Raw genomic sequence first — 16,354 nt, 5'->3', positions numbered from 1 at the left:
AGAGTTGTGTCAAGACAGTTCTGCCACAATTAATGCACGGTACAGGCTTGTCCACTATAATTTCCTTCATCAGCTGTATTTGACCCCAGAGAAAATTCACAAGTCTAAGCCCGAGCTATCTGATACATGTTTCCGATGCGCTGCAGATGTGGGCTCTTTCCTACACTGTACTTGGTTGTGTGTGAAGGTGAGAGATTTCTGGATTGACTTTTATGACGTTGTGTCTAAGATTAATCAGATTCCATTACCTGTTGACCCAGAATTTTGCTTGCTGGGGAACTTTATGAAAATTGATAAACCGCTTAATAAATTTCAAATAAAATTTTTGGAAATAGCCCTGGCAGTGGCCAGAAAATGTATTGCCATCACATGGAAGTCTGATTCCCCTCTATCCATGACTAAATGGTATTTAGAAATGAATAACTGTGTGCCTTTAGAAAAAATAACATATAATCTTAGAAAGGGATACAACACCTTTATTAAAATCTGGCAGCCCTATCTAGATTATATGGATAATGTGTTGTTGGAATGTGACTGACCTCGAAACATTGTATGCCTACTTTAAAATATTGGAGCACCTTTTGGGGAGGGGGGGTGGGGGGTTATTTGTTTGTGTTTGTTCTTGTAAACTGAAAATGAAAATAAAGTATTCAAAAAAAAAAAAAAAAAACAGCACATCGACAGGTGTTATCTGCAGGACAACGAACAGGAAAGGACATGTTTTTTTAATACATAGGCCTATTTATTTATTTATTTATTTATGTTATTGTCCAAGATGTATGCTAAACCGATGCAAGTATCCATAGGAGAACTCCCAATAGTAAAGAAATGGGAGTGAGAGCTGAGCCCTGAGGGGAACCCAATTAATTAGGAGACAGTTTGGGACAACATTTTCCACTGTTCCAAGAACCCAAATCACCAGTATATCCACTTCAACATATCATAGGACATATTGGACTCCTCAGAAGAGATACGTGTCTTAAGTCATTCCCACTCCCTATTACACGTTCTGTAAACCTGAACAAACTGGAACTTTGGTCTGGGAGTGTGAACAGGTGCATGAGTTCTGGAATAAAACAACATCAATAATATCTGATGTGATAGAATGTCGAATTCCTACTGACCCGATTGTTTTGTTACTCTAAATTACACCTGCTTGGGAGACAGAGGAAAATTTGGCTAGCTGGCTCAACTGCAACCAAGAAAATGATAGCTCAACGCTGGCTCCCCCCTCACTCGTGGTTGGCGTATTTTCTAGACATAGTTATGCTTGAGCTCTCTACAGCAAGGATTAACAAAGCCAGATCATCAACTATCAGCCTATGGCAAAGCGCAGCAGCACAAATATCAGACCTAATGACCTCGACCCCACAAGAATTAGAGGAGAGTGATTAGGCAAGGTGTGGTTTCTGTTTATTTGTTTGTTTTGATTTGAGAGGGTGAGAGGGTTTTTGTTCTTGTTCAATTTGTGTTGATCTGTTCTGTGCATCTTGTCACCACAGAGTGCTGCACTCACAGTTAGCTCTTTGAGCAGAGCGGGGATGGACTCCTGCTTGGCTGCCCAGGACAGTTCTGACCAGCCACGTTCCTGCGTGATCTCAAACAGTTCTGCAGCCTGGAGGAGAACAGTGCAATACAGTGAAGATGTAAACCTTATGTCCCATCTGATTGTATGCGCAACTCAACCTGAATCACATTCTTTCAGCTTTATTAAAGTAACACAAACTTGTAGGGCTGGACCTCAGTGGGTAGGTATTCGATTTAAATTTTGGGATTTGATTATTTGTTTTTTTGAAAAATATGTGCATGCAGGCTGAAATTTACTGTGGTGTTTTGTCTGTATTAAACCACTAGCTGCTGGCTAATTTATGCAGCGCTATGTCGTCCATCTCAGCCAAGAACAGAGAAATGTTGAGTTACAAGCGAGCAGTCTAATGTTTGTACAGGTCTGTATGGTTATACTGTATCAGCCTGGTGTCGTTGTCAGGCAATTTGATAAAGGTAAACAGTTCGACCGTTCATAACGCTTATGCTCTAGTGAGGCACTGGCAGGCTGAGTATTCATTCACAAACACTGTGTCTGTTGTCACTCGTCACACAGTCAAGTAAAAACGCAAGTATTTCCATTTATTGAGAATGCCTGCAGCAAAAGGTTAAGTCCGATTCAACTTTTGGAGAAAATTAACCCGATCACTGCCTCTAGTAAGTAAAAAAATTAAACACAAGCACTGAACTGCCCAGGAGTTAGTGTAACAACAGGTTACTGTGTCCTGCAACAACAAAGCTACGTCACTTTAACTCTCGCTTCATCTCTTTTTCTTTTTCTCTTTCTCCGCTGCCTTCGCGCACTGCCTTCATGTGCAGTTGGAAATTTTGACAACCCCCCCCTGCCATTGCTAAGCTTCGAATATTCGCTGTTGATAAGGATCGAAGCTTCAAAGCTCAAAATGTTTTATTCTGTACACCCCTACAAAGTTGTACAAAAAAGGAAATGTAATAGGCCTGTCATGTCCTAACTTACTGGAGTCTGAAATTGCTGCAGCACTGTCATGTTTTGAATAAACACAACAACATTAATTATACTCTGAAAACATGTAGTTGGATTGGCTTTCCTGTGAGGTGCGTACCTGTGTGCGGAGGTCTGAGAGGACGGGGGCCAAGGCTGTGCTCTGGTCCAGCATGGTCCGGGCCTGTTCCACCGCCTGCCTCCGCTCTCCCAGGCCTGGCCAGGGGAAGACACGTGGCAGGCTGGTGGTCTGCTTCTGTAACTCAGACAGACGCTCCTCGGTCAGGCCTCGCTGGTAGTCACAGGACACCAGGCGCTCCACAACACCCTTCAACTGCCTGATGGGTAACAGCCATTTATAGATAACATTAGAAATCAGAATCACAATTCATTCAGTCTTAATTCAACCTTTAAAGTCAAGTGATCACAGAGTGTAAAAAAGGTCTGTAATGTAATTTATAGGGTTACTTGTTTTTTTTGTCCAACCTGGAACCTATTTTCTTTGTGTCTAAGTGACTGATTGGAACAACAATCTTTGAAATTAGTATTTCAATTTACTAATATATATATATATATATATATATATATATATATATATATATATATATATATATATATATATATATATATATATATATATATATTAGGGCTGTCAAAATAACGCGTTAATTTCGATTAATTAATCTGAGAAAAAATAACGCAGATTAATCCATTCCATATTGACGTTTGACCCGGAGCCGTTCTAGCCACCATTCGACTGTAAAATGAAGGAGGGAGACGAGAATGTGCTGCCTGGATCATTAACTGGAACATTTACTTATAAAAATCTTCTTCCTGCCAACCCTGGCTACTGAAATCTGGTGCCACTGATATGTCTGCACTTCTCTCTGGTGCTCTGAAGACGATACAGGCAACACAAACACCGCCTCATGTGACGCTAGTTAACACTATACTCGACAGCAGCTAACATTAGCCTACCGCTAGCTAGTAGCTGGATTAAACACGGTTACAATGCTGACAGCTAACGCTAAACGGTGTAAAGTTTGACTGTGTTTTACTGTAGAGGACTGTGACTTGACAGCGGGATGTAACAATCTGCAGCTGCCGTCGGAAAAACAACACAGACGGTGCGTTCAATGAAACTGGTAAACTACAGCTTCGTGGTGCATTTGAAGTTATTGTAAATGTCCTTGGTGGTTGTTTTTGTTGTTCAACAGCAATTTACTAGTGAAATAAGTTATTGTTATTGTTATACATTATTATTAAATCATTTAATTTTGACCATATGGCCTTAGCAATAAACAAGCCGTTCTTTAATGTCACCAACTGTTGTTTAGTACCCTTTGTTTTCTTTTCCTTTTTTTACTTTCTTAAAAAGTATCGGTTCAGGCACCGTTAATTATGTATGCGACTAATTTCGATTAATTAATCACAGAGTCTGTAATTAATTAGATTAATTTTTTTAATCAATTGACAGCCCTAATATATATATATATATATATATATATATATATATATATATATATATATATATATATTTATAAATAGTATTAATGCACATTTGTCCTATAGGTTTACATTGCAGCCCGGTTCACTGCTGCCGGATACAGCATTCTCGCTCAATACTGGACCAATTTCAAAAGATTTTTGTTCACATTTGTCACTTGAAAAATACCGAAATTACCCTTAACCCGTTTCAGTCTACCACCATCAATCTGTTTGCCAGTAAATGGGGCCAGAAAGAAAAAAATCTTGTGGAAAGAAATTACTGACTCAGTATTTAAAAAAATAGATTTTTGTGTGGTATTCTGAGAAAGAATCTAGCTGTCCTTAGCGCTGCTGTATCTTAATGCACTTTCACATTGGCTTTCCAGTCATAGTAATGGCTGCTGGTTAAGGTTGAGTTTTAAAAACCTGTTTTTTGTTGGTGAAAATCCCGATTTGTTAAGCTCTCAGTTCAACAAAATATTTTTACGTTATCATTTACTTTAAAAAGATGTAGTGAACATTAATACCATGACTGTGATAAGGGATTTCAAAGGATTTAGTTTTAATAAGCAGATTTGTTAAAATGCTATCAAACCCAAACTGTGCCACTGGGAAAGAATTTTGTGTGTTGCTTCAAGGACACTTATTAAATAATAATATAATCCTATCTTCATTTGCCAAATAGATTTACACATAAGAGCAATGTATCCTCTGCATTTGGCAATGGCAGTAAAGAGCAATGCATCCACCGAGGACTGAACCTGGATAACAGGCTTCAGGTTGCTGATCTGTAACCAAGCTCGCACAGTGGCATTTATGTAAAAAATGAGCCTGGGTAGCTCACCTAGTTGAGCGTGTGCCCCATAAGGCTCAGTCCTTACCACAGTGACCGCGGGTTCAATCCTGACCCACGGCCCTTTGCTACATGTCATTTCCCCTCTCTCTCCCCCTTTCCTGTCTAATAAATGCCTAAAATTCTCAACAAATAATCTTAAAAAAAAATCTTTGTACCTTTGTGTCTCCTCAGCAACCCGCAGGACCGTCACCCACTGCTGCTCAGTGTCTTTGACCGTCTGCTCAACCTCCACTTTCTTGTCTCCCTGCAGGTCTTTGTGCTCACACAGACTCTGTGCTCGTCTCTTCAGCTCCATCACTTGAGCCTCACCATTGGACTTGAAGCTCAAGATGCCCTAAAGACACAATCATAAACATTTTTCCTTTTTTATTAGACATATGTTATATGATCTTATCAGTTGGTGTGATTCTTTTTTTAGAGCTAAACATATAAAAAACAATGGATATGATTATTGATTTTAGGAAGCATGCTCCCACCCATGATCCTACAATAATCAAAGGCCAGCCTTTGGAGTGTGTTGACAATTCTAAGTAGGCTTTGCCTTCTTTGGAGAATAGTTCCCAGGAAAATGTTGGCATTATTTTGTCACTTATTGGGAGCAGTAGGCTAGTTGGAGCCGGTTACCTCCAGGATCTGTGGTAAGCTAGACTAGCGGTGGGTGCGTCAGACAGAGTTACGACACGCACGGAGATGAGAAGGGTATGTATGGACTTATCTAACTCTGGGGGATACGGTGAATAAGCTAAAGTCTCAATAAGTCGGCGTGTTCCTTTAAGCACAAGGCCAACTCAATTTCTTTGGATTGGTTCCCACGCTTTACATGGCGAGTTCCAGCTTCTCCGCTCTGGCCATCTCTATGTTGTTCCTAAGGGTAAAAACCAAGCGCTACAGAGAGAGTTTTGTACCTTCAGCGATTATGCTATTGAATACAATTGGAACGAGGGATGTACCTCATCTAAAGCTCATCTATTCAAGGTCTTCAGGCTCTTGATGGAGCAGTGGGGGAAAGGGGAAGGAGCACTTGTCATGGCTGTATTATGTACCATTTCGGTCTGCTGCATTGTATTGAAGGGTGTTTGAGAGTGTCTGTTCTGATGTTGTTTTTTTAGCACAGCAGTGTAGATTACAAGACTTACATCAGAACAATATCTGTTCAATTTTCTCTGCTGTCCATATTTCTTTTTCAAACATCAAGATAACAGGAACGTAATAGAGTTTGGGAGAGATAAGCTGTACAGTGCAGAGTGTTTAAATAAAACAAAGGTTGGTAAGACTGGGGAGGACTTTAAAGAAACTTGAAAATAGTATTAAAAATTATATTTTAGACAGAAAATAACAAAAAGAAGTTTTTAAACGACATTGTCATTTTTTCAGGGTCCTTTGAAAATTAAAACTTTACTCATTTTTTCGATATTTCAACAAATTCTGGCCGTAAAGGCTTTACATATTTGACCCACCTAGCCCACTTTTCTGATGTTTTTATGATGCTGGCGATGCTGTTGTTTGTTGTTTTTTATTTGGACTGCTGTAGCCTGTCTGCACAACAAATTTACCCCTGGGTACTAATAAAGAAACATAACCTAATATGTAAAACAGAGGTCATGTGTCCACTGCCCAGATAAAACAATGTGCTACAGTACAAACAAGGAATATCCACCATTTGAGAAAATTATGTTGTCATCTTTTTTCTTTTTCACAGTGCCCTATTATTTGATGTTGTACCTGTGCTGTGTTCAGCCGGTCCTCTAACTGAGCGTGGCTGCCCTGAGTGCCGCTCCCTTTGGACTCGGCCTGTTGCTGGAGCTTTTTGACCCAGGTTTGAGTTCTCCCTGCTTTGGTGCGGAAGACCTCCAGCTCCCTGGAGAGCAAGTAATAGATGTCAGCTTTCTCCAGAGAGTTCTCGGCAGTCTGCAGGACTGTCCTCCACTGCTCCTCTAAATCTTTCACCGTCTGCTGAACCTCCCGTCTCGTGTTCTCCTCCAGGTCGGACAGAATCTGACTCTGTCTCCTCAGTTCTGTCATCCTGGAGTCTCCCTCAGGCTTACAGCTCAGGACAGTCTGAGGATAAAAAAGTAACAGTTAACAGGGTGGCAAAATAAAATCTGACTATTGCATTGTGCTGGGTGGTATACCGGTTTATACCCTATACTGGTGTTAATTTTCCATATGATATGAATTTGTTATATACCGTAAAACAGCAGAGAGCGCTACAGCTGAAGTAATCTGCGAGTGAATGGAGAACGGGAGCCCTGTTAATTGCATACCCTTCTCACTCATGGTAGTAACTTTATAACACAACAATTAATAACCCACAACAACTAACTCTCTTTAACAGGATAAAACACCATAGCACACAACAATTTGTGACTTAAACAATTTCTAACACTAATAATTTTACATTTACAAATTTACACTGCCGGACGGCATGCTGGGTAACATTATAGCTGCTAGCTAGCCAGGTAGCATAATAGTCTGTTAAGCTGGGGGAGGCTCCAGTCGCTACTACACATTCAAGAACAGAGAAGAAAGTTAGAGGATGAAGAAAGACCAGAGATACACCAGAACAAAGTATGCTCAAGAGAGGAGCCGTCTGTTGTTCCGAAGTTTTTTGTTTCTAAAAAATCATGACATGAATTTCAAAACTCCGCACCAAAATTATTTATTTTTATTCAGGAATTCAACTGTCTGTCATGTAAACCCGAAAATACAAATCATGAACTCATAATTAATTAAACACATAAAACAAACACAAAGTGTTGGTCTGTACAGTTGTGCTGTTATAGTTATATGTAGTTTGCTGCTAGCATGCAGCCTGATGTCTGACTCCCCGTGTGAAATACCAAACTGCCGGGACACCAGCCTGAGCCTCCATTTCAACATGAATGAATGAAAAATAGCAATGCGTGTTATCAAAATTTGCGCCTAATGTTCTATCGGACTATAACTACTCGAGAGTCTGCTCTTGAGACTTTGCTCTAATTTTCGGGACAATTAGGGCAGGATTTGGGATTCAGGACGACTGCTTGGATTTCGGGACTGTCCCGAATTTTTCGGGATGTCTGGTCACCCTACGTCAAGCATGCAGCGGAGCAACATTATGAACGCAATAAAAATCCACCTACGGTCCCGCTACAGACCGTTGAGAAAGTCACCCACTTTTCTACAACAACCTAACTTACCTGTGGCTAAGGTAGTGTTTATACAACTATCTTACAACTATTTTGTTTTGAAAGGGAAACAATGTTAAAGTTGTTTGTATGTGTATTCACTCGATTTAAACCGCCAGAATCTTAAAAAATACCGTGATACAAATTTTTGGTCATACCGCCCAGCACTACTGTTGCAGAGGAAAATGTCAATCATGTCCTGTGGTGGAATGTTACTAAGTACATTTAGTCAAGTACAGTACTTAAGTACAAATTTGATGTACTTGTACTTTACTTGAGTGTTTTCTTTTCAAGCCACTTTCTACTTCTACTGCTACATTTCAGAGAGAAATATTGTACCTTTTATTCCACTACATTAATCTGACAGCTTTAGTTACTTTGCAAATTAAGATTTTTGCACACAAAAATGTAGTTTATAAAATACAATGTTTTATTATAAATTAAACTATCCAACAATATAATGTCCTATAAGTCCAGCTGAAATGATTAGACCATTAAACACACAAGTTTCTAAAATGTGAGGATTTTTCTGCATTGAGTACTTTTACTTTTAATACTTTAAATACATTTTCCTGATTACCTACTTTTACTTAAGTAACACTTTCAATGCAGGACTTTTACTTGTAACAGAGTATTTTTACAGTGAAGTATTAGTACTTTTACTTAAGTAAAGGATCTGAATACTTCTTCCACTACTGATCATGTCTGACTCATATCCTGCTACTTCAAATTTAAGTTAAATGGACTTACAAACCTCTTTTTAAAAATACATTTTTGAAATGTATTCAGAGGTAAAAAATCTAAGATGTATTTCACCACCATATATGGAAATATGCTGACATTTTGATACAAGGAGAAAACAAGGACATTACCTACATATACCTTGATTAGTGGTGGTAAAATGAAAATATCAAAAATACTACAAGAAAAATAAACTCAGGATGAAAAAAAACATGCATAAGTGAAGTAATTAGCACAGATGAATATGTTTTTGTCAAACCTTTTATTGTTCAAACTGACCTGTGCGGTGTTTATTGTCTTTTCTAGATCTGTCTGAATGTCCAGAGAGATAAGGCTCCGCTGCTTGTCTTCCAGCCAGGCTCTGGTGTTTGTTCTCAAGGCTTCATATTCTGTCAGCTTGCCCTCCAGAGCACACTGCTTCTCCGCCTGATCCAGGACCTGTTTAGCATTTTGCAGGACTCTCGTCCACTGCTCCTCAGCGCCTCTTACTTTTTGTTGAACCTCTTGATTTTTGGGTTCTCCCAGGTTCTGACCACACAAACTCTGGCATCGTCTCCTGAGCTCCTGGAGACTGGAGTCTCCTTCGGGCATGGAGCTCACAATGGCCTAGGGATAAGATACAGAATGCACATCTCACAGTTAAGGCTTGAAGGCGTGACTATAATCTGTGAATTCCATAGCATATTGTTGTCTGACATTGAGAGTGAAGATAAACAGTAAATGTGTGATGTCTTACCGGCAGTTGCATTTGTGAAAAACATAATTAAAACACTTTCATTACCAAAGCATGTTTGTGCTAATAAGGAGGATGCCATCTCTCCCTGTAACACAAGCCATCAGCTCACCTGAGCAACGTGCAGTCTGTCCTTAGCTTTGGTTTGGCTTTTCAGAGAGTCCAGTCGTTGTTGCAGGTCTGTAAGCCAGCTGCCGGTGTCCTGCTGCTGGGTATCAAATTCTTTCAGCTGAAGATGAAAAGATACTTTTTTTAAATGGATCAATGAAAACGACCCATCGACAGGAAGGGGAAGTCCTTATGTTTGGCCTTTTTTCCCTAGTTCATGTTCATGTAGCAACTCTTTATCATACATCTAGGGCAGGGATCTTTAACATTTTTAGGCCAAGGACTCCTTAGCTAAAAGAGAGACAAAGCAGAGACCCCCCTACTACATATGTTATGAAATTGAGTTGCATATTTAACTGGGCCTACAATAACATGTAGGGTGGCCTAAAGCCTTAACACATAGCTCTGAGGACCCTGTTGATGATCTAGGATGGTCTAGGGCAGGGGTCATCAACTACATTTTTCCAAGGGCCAGAATTTTTCTAAGCAGACACTCCGGGGGCCAGACTTCCTAATACGCCTATTGTTTTACATGTATTACATGTATTTGTGTGAGCAAACTCCTAAAAAACATGGAAACTCCATACTGATAACTAGATCTTTAAGTAGAAAAAGATCTCAGACTAGGAGGCAGTTCACTGAGGAGTGATGGTTAAAGTCTGTAATTAGGAAACATGGTTGTAGTATGCAGCGTCCTGAATGGTGGAAAATTCTTGCAAAAAGAAACGGCTGTTGTCAGGTAAGAATGTCACTGTCAACGAGGCTGAAGCGAAAAGTTGACGTGGAAAAGCCCAGCTTTAATGATGAACGGACTGATAAGCAGGCTATGTATTCGTCACCTATGCCCATTTGCAATGAAACCGATGTTGTTGCAAAATAATACAACCAGCAAGAATCAATCTTCAAGAATGAAGAACGCAAACATAATGGTCGCGTCATTCACGTGCATATTAAGTAGCCACATGTATATGTTTTGGTCTTAATACATCCATAGATTTACCGCTCCAGCGGAGAGGATGGCTCGTTCAGCCAGTAGTTAAATTTATAAGAATTTGTCCAAATTTCAAGATTCCCAGCAAACTAAGATAAACAGTTAGACTACAAACAGACAGCTTTTGTTTTAGCTTGTTTGTAAAAATTCTCTATTTGCAGAGTAGAGCTGTGTTCGCATAAAACAGCGCGGTGGACTGAGCAGACAGAGCAGATTGAAATATCGCTTTCTACATGTTTATGTCTGTCTATAGAGGTGAGTGCATTGATAAGTATTGACTTTTTACTCACAAAGGTTTTATTGTAGCCTACTTACAGTAACGAGACTAGCGTGAGTTGATCTGCCCCAGCGGGCATTGGTTATCTTCTTTGTATCGTTCCCAGTCAGGTACTGCGTGTTTTAACGCACACACATCTTGGCTCAGCTGTGTGTGTGGAGCACAGGCATCTACAGATTCCCGGCATGTGAATAGAGATGCAAATACAGGGGGCTGGGTTTGTGCTCTACCTGTGTAATGTTACCTGCTGTAAATGCTTGAAATGCTAAATAAAAGAACGCATTTTTTCCTTGTTACATTTTCTGAATCCGTGATTGTTCTGCGGGCCAGACTAAAAGCTTTGGCGGGCCGGATCTGGCCCACGGGCCGCCAGTTGACAATCACTGGTCTAGGTGTTTCACAGAATAGACAACTATTCAAACGGTAACACTTTACAATAAGGTACACAAAAAAATAGGTAGTTAATGATAAGTTACTGTTTTTGAAAGAGTAACAAATGATTAGTTACTGTTTTCCAGAAGGGTAGTTACTGTTTTTCAGAAGGGTAACAAATGATTAGTTACCCTTTTGCAAAGGGTAGTTACTCTTTTTCAGAAGGGTAACGAATGATTAGTTACTGTTTTTCAGAAGGGTAGTTACCCTTTTTCAGAAGGGTAGTTACTGTTTTTCAGAAGGGTAGTTACCCTTTTTCAGAAGGGTAACGAATGATTAGTTACTGTTTTTCAGAAGGGTAGTTACTGTTTTTCAGAAGGGTAACGAATGATTAGTTACCCTTTTTCAGAAGGGTAGTTACTGTTTTTCAGAAGGGTAGTTACCCTTTTTCAGAAGGGTAGTTACTCTTTTTCAGAAGGGTAACGAATGATTAGTTACTGTTTTTAAGAAGGGTAGTTACTGTTTTTCAGAAGGGTAGTTACCCTTTTTCAGAAGGGTAACGAATGATTAGTTACTGTTTTTCAGAAGGGTAGTTACTGTATTTCAGAAGGGTAGTTACCCTTTTTCAGAAGGGTAGTTACCCAGTTACTGTTTTTCAGAAGGGTAGTTACTGTTTTTCAGAAGGGTAGTTACCCTTTTTCAGAAGGGTAACGAATGATTAGTTACCCTTTTTCAAAAGGGTAGTTACCCTTTTTCAGAAGGGTAACGAATGATTAGTTACCCTTTTTCAGAAGGGTAGTTACTGTTTTTCAGAAGGGTAGTTACTGTTTTTCAGAAGGGTAACAAATTATTAGTTACTGTTTTTCAGAAGGGTAGTTACTGTTTTTCAGAAGGGTAGTTACCCTTTTTCATAAGGGTAACGAATGATTAGTTACTGTTTTTCAGAAGGGTAGTTACCCTTTTTCAGAAGGGGAGTTACTGTTTTTCAGAAGGGTAGTTACTGTTTTTACTTTTGAAAAACAGTAACAATCATTCATTACCCTTCTGAAAAACAGTAACTACCCTTCTGAAAAACAGTAACTAATATTCGTTACCCTTCTGAAAAAGGGTAACTACACTTCTAAAAAACAGTAACTACCCTTCTGAAAAAGGGTAACTAATCATTCGTTACCCTTCTGAAAAACAGTAACTACCCTTCTGAGAAGGGGTAACTACCCTTCTGAAAAACAGTAACTACCCTTCTGAAAAACAGTAACTAATCATTCGTTACCCTTCTGAAAAACAGTAACTACCCTTCTGAGAAGGGGTAACTACCCTTCTGAAAAACATTAACTACCCTTCTGAAAAACAGTAACTAATCATTCGTTACCCTTCTGAAAAAGGGTAACTACCCTTCTGAAAAACAGTAACTACCCTTCTGAAAAAGGGTAACTAATCATTCGTTACCCTTCTGAAAAAGAGTAACTACCCTTCTGAAAAACAGTAACTACCCTTCTGAAAAAGGGTAACTAATCATTCGTTACCCTTCTGAAAAACAGTAAGTACCCTTCTGAAAAAGGGTAACTACCCTTCTGAAAAACAGTGACTACCCTTCTGAAAAAGGGTAACTAATCATTCGTTACCCTTCTGAAAAACAGTAACTACCCTTCTGAAAAAGGGTAACTACCCTTCTGAAAAACAGTAACTACCCTTCTGAAAAACAGTAACTAATCATTCGTTACCCTTCTGAAAAACAGTAACTACCCTTCTGAAAAACAATAACTAATCATTTGTTACCCTTCTGAAAAAGGGTAACTACCCTTCTGAAAAAGGGTAACTAATCATTCGTTACCCTTCTGAAAAAGAGTAACTACCCTTCTGAAAAACAGTAACTACCCTTCTGAAAAAGGGTAACTAATCATTCGTTACCCTTCTGAAAAACAGTAACTACCCTTCTGAAAAAGGGTAACTAATCATTCGTTACCCTTCTGAAAAACAGTAAGTACCCTTCTGAAAAAGGGTAACTACCCTTCTGAAAAACAGTAACTACCCTTCTGAAAAAGGGTAACTAATCATTCGTTACCCTTCTGAAAAACAGTAACTACCCTTCTGAAAAAGGGTAACTACCCTTCTGAAAAACAGTAACTACCCTTCTGAAAAAGGGTAACTACTAGGGCTGTCAAACGATTACATTTTCTTAATCGCGATTAATCGTTAAATTTCTATAGTTAATCACGATTAATCGCATGTTACGTTAAAGTTCTATTATTTTGCATTTCAGAACTGTTTTTAAGTACATATTAACAATGGAAAGCAATTATTACCAGTGTATCTTGATTGTGAATCAAATGAATGCAAAGAAAATGACTTTATGAACTTGATTTTAAGATTTGTATTTGTTTATTATATATTTAATCTAGTCACACATTTGAATCTAGAGTCAATATTAGGGTTGGGTATTGTTTGGTTTGGATACCGGTGCTAAAGCGATACTTTTAAACCGGTACCGGTGCCTTAACGGTGCCTGAACCGACACTTTTTAAGAAAGTTAAAAAAAAGAAGGGTACTAAACAGTTGTCGACATTAAAGAATGGCTTGTTTATTGCTAAGGCCATATCGTCAAAATTAAATGTTTAATAATAATGTAATCACTATAACAATAACTTATTTCACTAGTAAATAGCTGTTGAATGACAAAAACAACCACCAGATGGGAAAAGGGCATTTAACAACAACTTTGAATACACCACGAGGCTGTAAATTACCAGTTTCATTGAACGCACCGTCTGTGTTTTTCCGACTGCAGATTGTTACATCCCGGTGTCGGAATCCTCTACAGTGAAATACAGACAAACTTTACACCATTTAGCGTTAGCTGTCAGCATTGTAACCGTGTTTAATCCAGCTACTAGTAAGCGGTAGGCTAACGTTAGCTGCTGTCGAGTATAGTGTTAACTAGCGTCACGTGCAGCGATGTTTCTGTTGCCTGTAACGTCTGTTTTAGAGCATCCGAGAGAAGTGCAGGCATATCAGTGGCACCAGAATGAGGCACCGAAATCCCCATTGCTATTCCTGCAGCAGCAGGATGTGTTACGAGGAAGTACGGCAAAATAGTAGCCTGTTAGGCACGACGCAAAGCCGAGTGAAGTGAAAATAAATTAATAAATGGCGACATGCGATTAATATGATTAAAAAAAATTAACGCATTATGTTGGGCCCTTCATCGCATCACGATTAACGTGTTAATGCTGACAGCCCTAGTAACTACTCTGAAAAACACCAACTACCCTTCTGAAAAACAGTAACTAATCATTTGTTACCCTTCTGAAAAACAGTAACTACCCTTCTGAAAAACAGTAACTAATCATTCGTTACTCTTTCAAAAACAGTAACTAATCATTAACTACCTATTTTTTTGTGTACCTTATTGTAAAGTGTTACCTGGTGCAGTAATGATAGTGCCATTGTTCTGTGTGACATAACGGAGCAGGATGGAGCAGCACAAAGAGAAACTGCGCTAACTGCAACCAGACTCCTTTGCTAACCAGGAGTGCAAAATGAAGATAATACATGAGGACGGTAGTGACAGCAAGTAACTGTCAGTTAATCAGCGACACACAGATGTTATAAAATATTTTCTATTTTGGCACTTTCATTGTGGCGTTTCATTGTGGTGAGTAGGCTAAGTTTTGAATTTCTGTCTACACTTGCCATCTAAGGAAAATGTGTTATTAATCTGTGACCTTAAGACAGCTCATTCTGCTGTGTGTCAGCCATTACTGATGTTTTTCAATATACAAATAACATTCATAAACTTCATGAAATCTGTTGACATCTGTGAAATCATGTTTATTGGCAAAATTGCACAATTCTTCAATTTTTGGGGAGTAGTTGATGACTACTAAACTACACTATTCGTTAATTCCCTAGCATAGCCACACTTGTTTATGCCATTCAGTTGTTGTTCTGACACTTAGTACTTTGAGATCTTTGATGAAAAGTGCATTATAAATGAAATGTATTATTATTATTATTTATTACTTCTGACCAAAGTGTGCCAAATATTTACTTATTAAATATATTCCAGGTAGCATTGAGTTCTCTTACCTCCGACGCTCTCCTCTCAGTCTGCTGGGCGATCTCGGCTGCTGCAGCAGCTTCCACCTGTTTAGCAGCCTGCAGGATTGTCTTCCACTGCTCCTCCGTGTCTCTGATGGCCTTCTGAACATGGGCTTTCCTGCCCTCGTCTGCGTCCTGATGGTCACACAGACTCTGGCTTCGCCTCCTCAGGTTGTTTACCGTACAGTCACCTTCAGGTTTGGAGCTCAGGATGGTCTGCACAACCAAACACACAATAATTATTAAATGCAACAGCTGATTAATTCAAACTTTAGACATTTAAAACACGAAGAGGAGAAAGAGTTGGGCTTTAATACCTGCATACTAACTAGGACGGTCAAAATTACACAAATTCCTTTTAATGCCACTAATTATTGTGACGTGCAATTAATTAATCAATTAAGAAATCATAGTCTATATCCACGACGTTCCACTTCCAGGATTGCTCCGGTGCCGCCGGAAATTCCGCCAGATGTCCCTCTTTTTGGCCGGATATCCGGCACTTTTCGCTTTCTTTGTGATGTAATTTTAAACTCCAGTGGATTTATGAGGACTATGGTTTCATGCTTTTTTTGTGATTAAAAATGTTTTATTTTTGGGCGCCCAGATAGCTCAGTTGAACACTGAACACAGTCATGCTAAGAAATACAGAGAGAGTTGGGTGGAGCTGATAGTCTTAATTAGCTTTGTATTAATCATTTGGCAATGGCTTGAATGTAACGGACGTTCATTATTTTAAAAAAGTTACGCACTAAAGCTTTAAATTCAACAAGCAAATTTGTTGTATTTTAGAAGAATACTGAAAGCAGCAGAACTGAGAACACTTTAATATCTATTTATTGCAAGTTATATCGTTATCGCGATATTCAACGTTATCGCATATTTTCCTCATATCGTGCAGCTCTGTTTAATTCAGGTCAATGTGCCCATTCAAATTGTGCCTTAATACAGCTTATTTCAAGACTATCAATCATCAATATTTCTACAACAACAGGGATGTCTTAACTCGACTCTATT

General features: G+C 39.0%; 1 protein-coding gene across 1 annotated transcript in view; it reads right to left on the bottom strand.

Moving 5' to 3' along the window:
* LOC116036810 (nesprin-2-like) overlaps positions 1-16,354 on the bottom strand; it is a 149,830-nt gene that overhangs the window by 17,158 nt on the left and 116,318 nt on the right. The window contains exons 46-52 of the mRNA XM_035994929.1: positions 15,326-15,553; positions 9,604-9,720; positions 9,038-9,364; positions 6,573-6,908; positions 5,006-5,184; positions 2,628-2,844; positions 1,517-1,615 (exon numbers count right to left, since the gene is read on the bottom strand). Coding sequence (XP_035850822.1) covers positions 1,517-1,615; positions 2,628-2,844; positions 5,006-5,184; positions 6,573-6,908; positions 9,038-9,364; positions 9,604-9,720; positions 15,326-15,553 — 1,503 coding nt within the window. The remainder of the gene's footprint in view (positions 1-1,516; positions 1,616-2,627; positions 2,845-5,005; positions 5,185-6,572; positions 6,909-9,037; positions 9,365-9,603; positions 9,721-15,325; positions 15,554-16,354) is intronic.

The sequence above is a fragment of the Sander lucioperca genome, chromosome 18 (genome assembly GCF_008315115.2).
Source record: "Sander lucioperca isolate FBNREF2018 chromosome 18, SLUC_FBN_1.2, whole genome shotgun sequence".
NCBI lineage: Eukaryota > Metazoa > Chordata > Actinopteri > Perciformes > Percidae > Sander > Sander lucioperca.
Note: the sequence above shows the minus strand (reverse complement) of the source record. Positions and strands in the feature narration are given on the sequence as shown.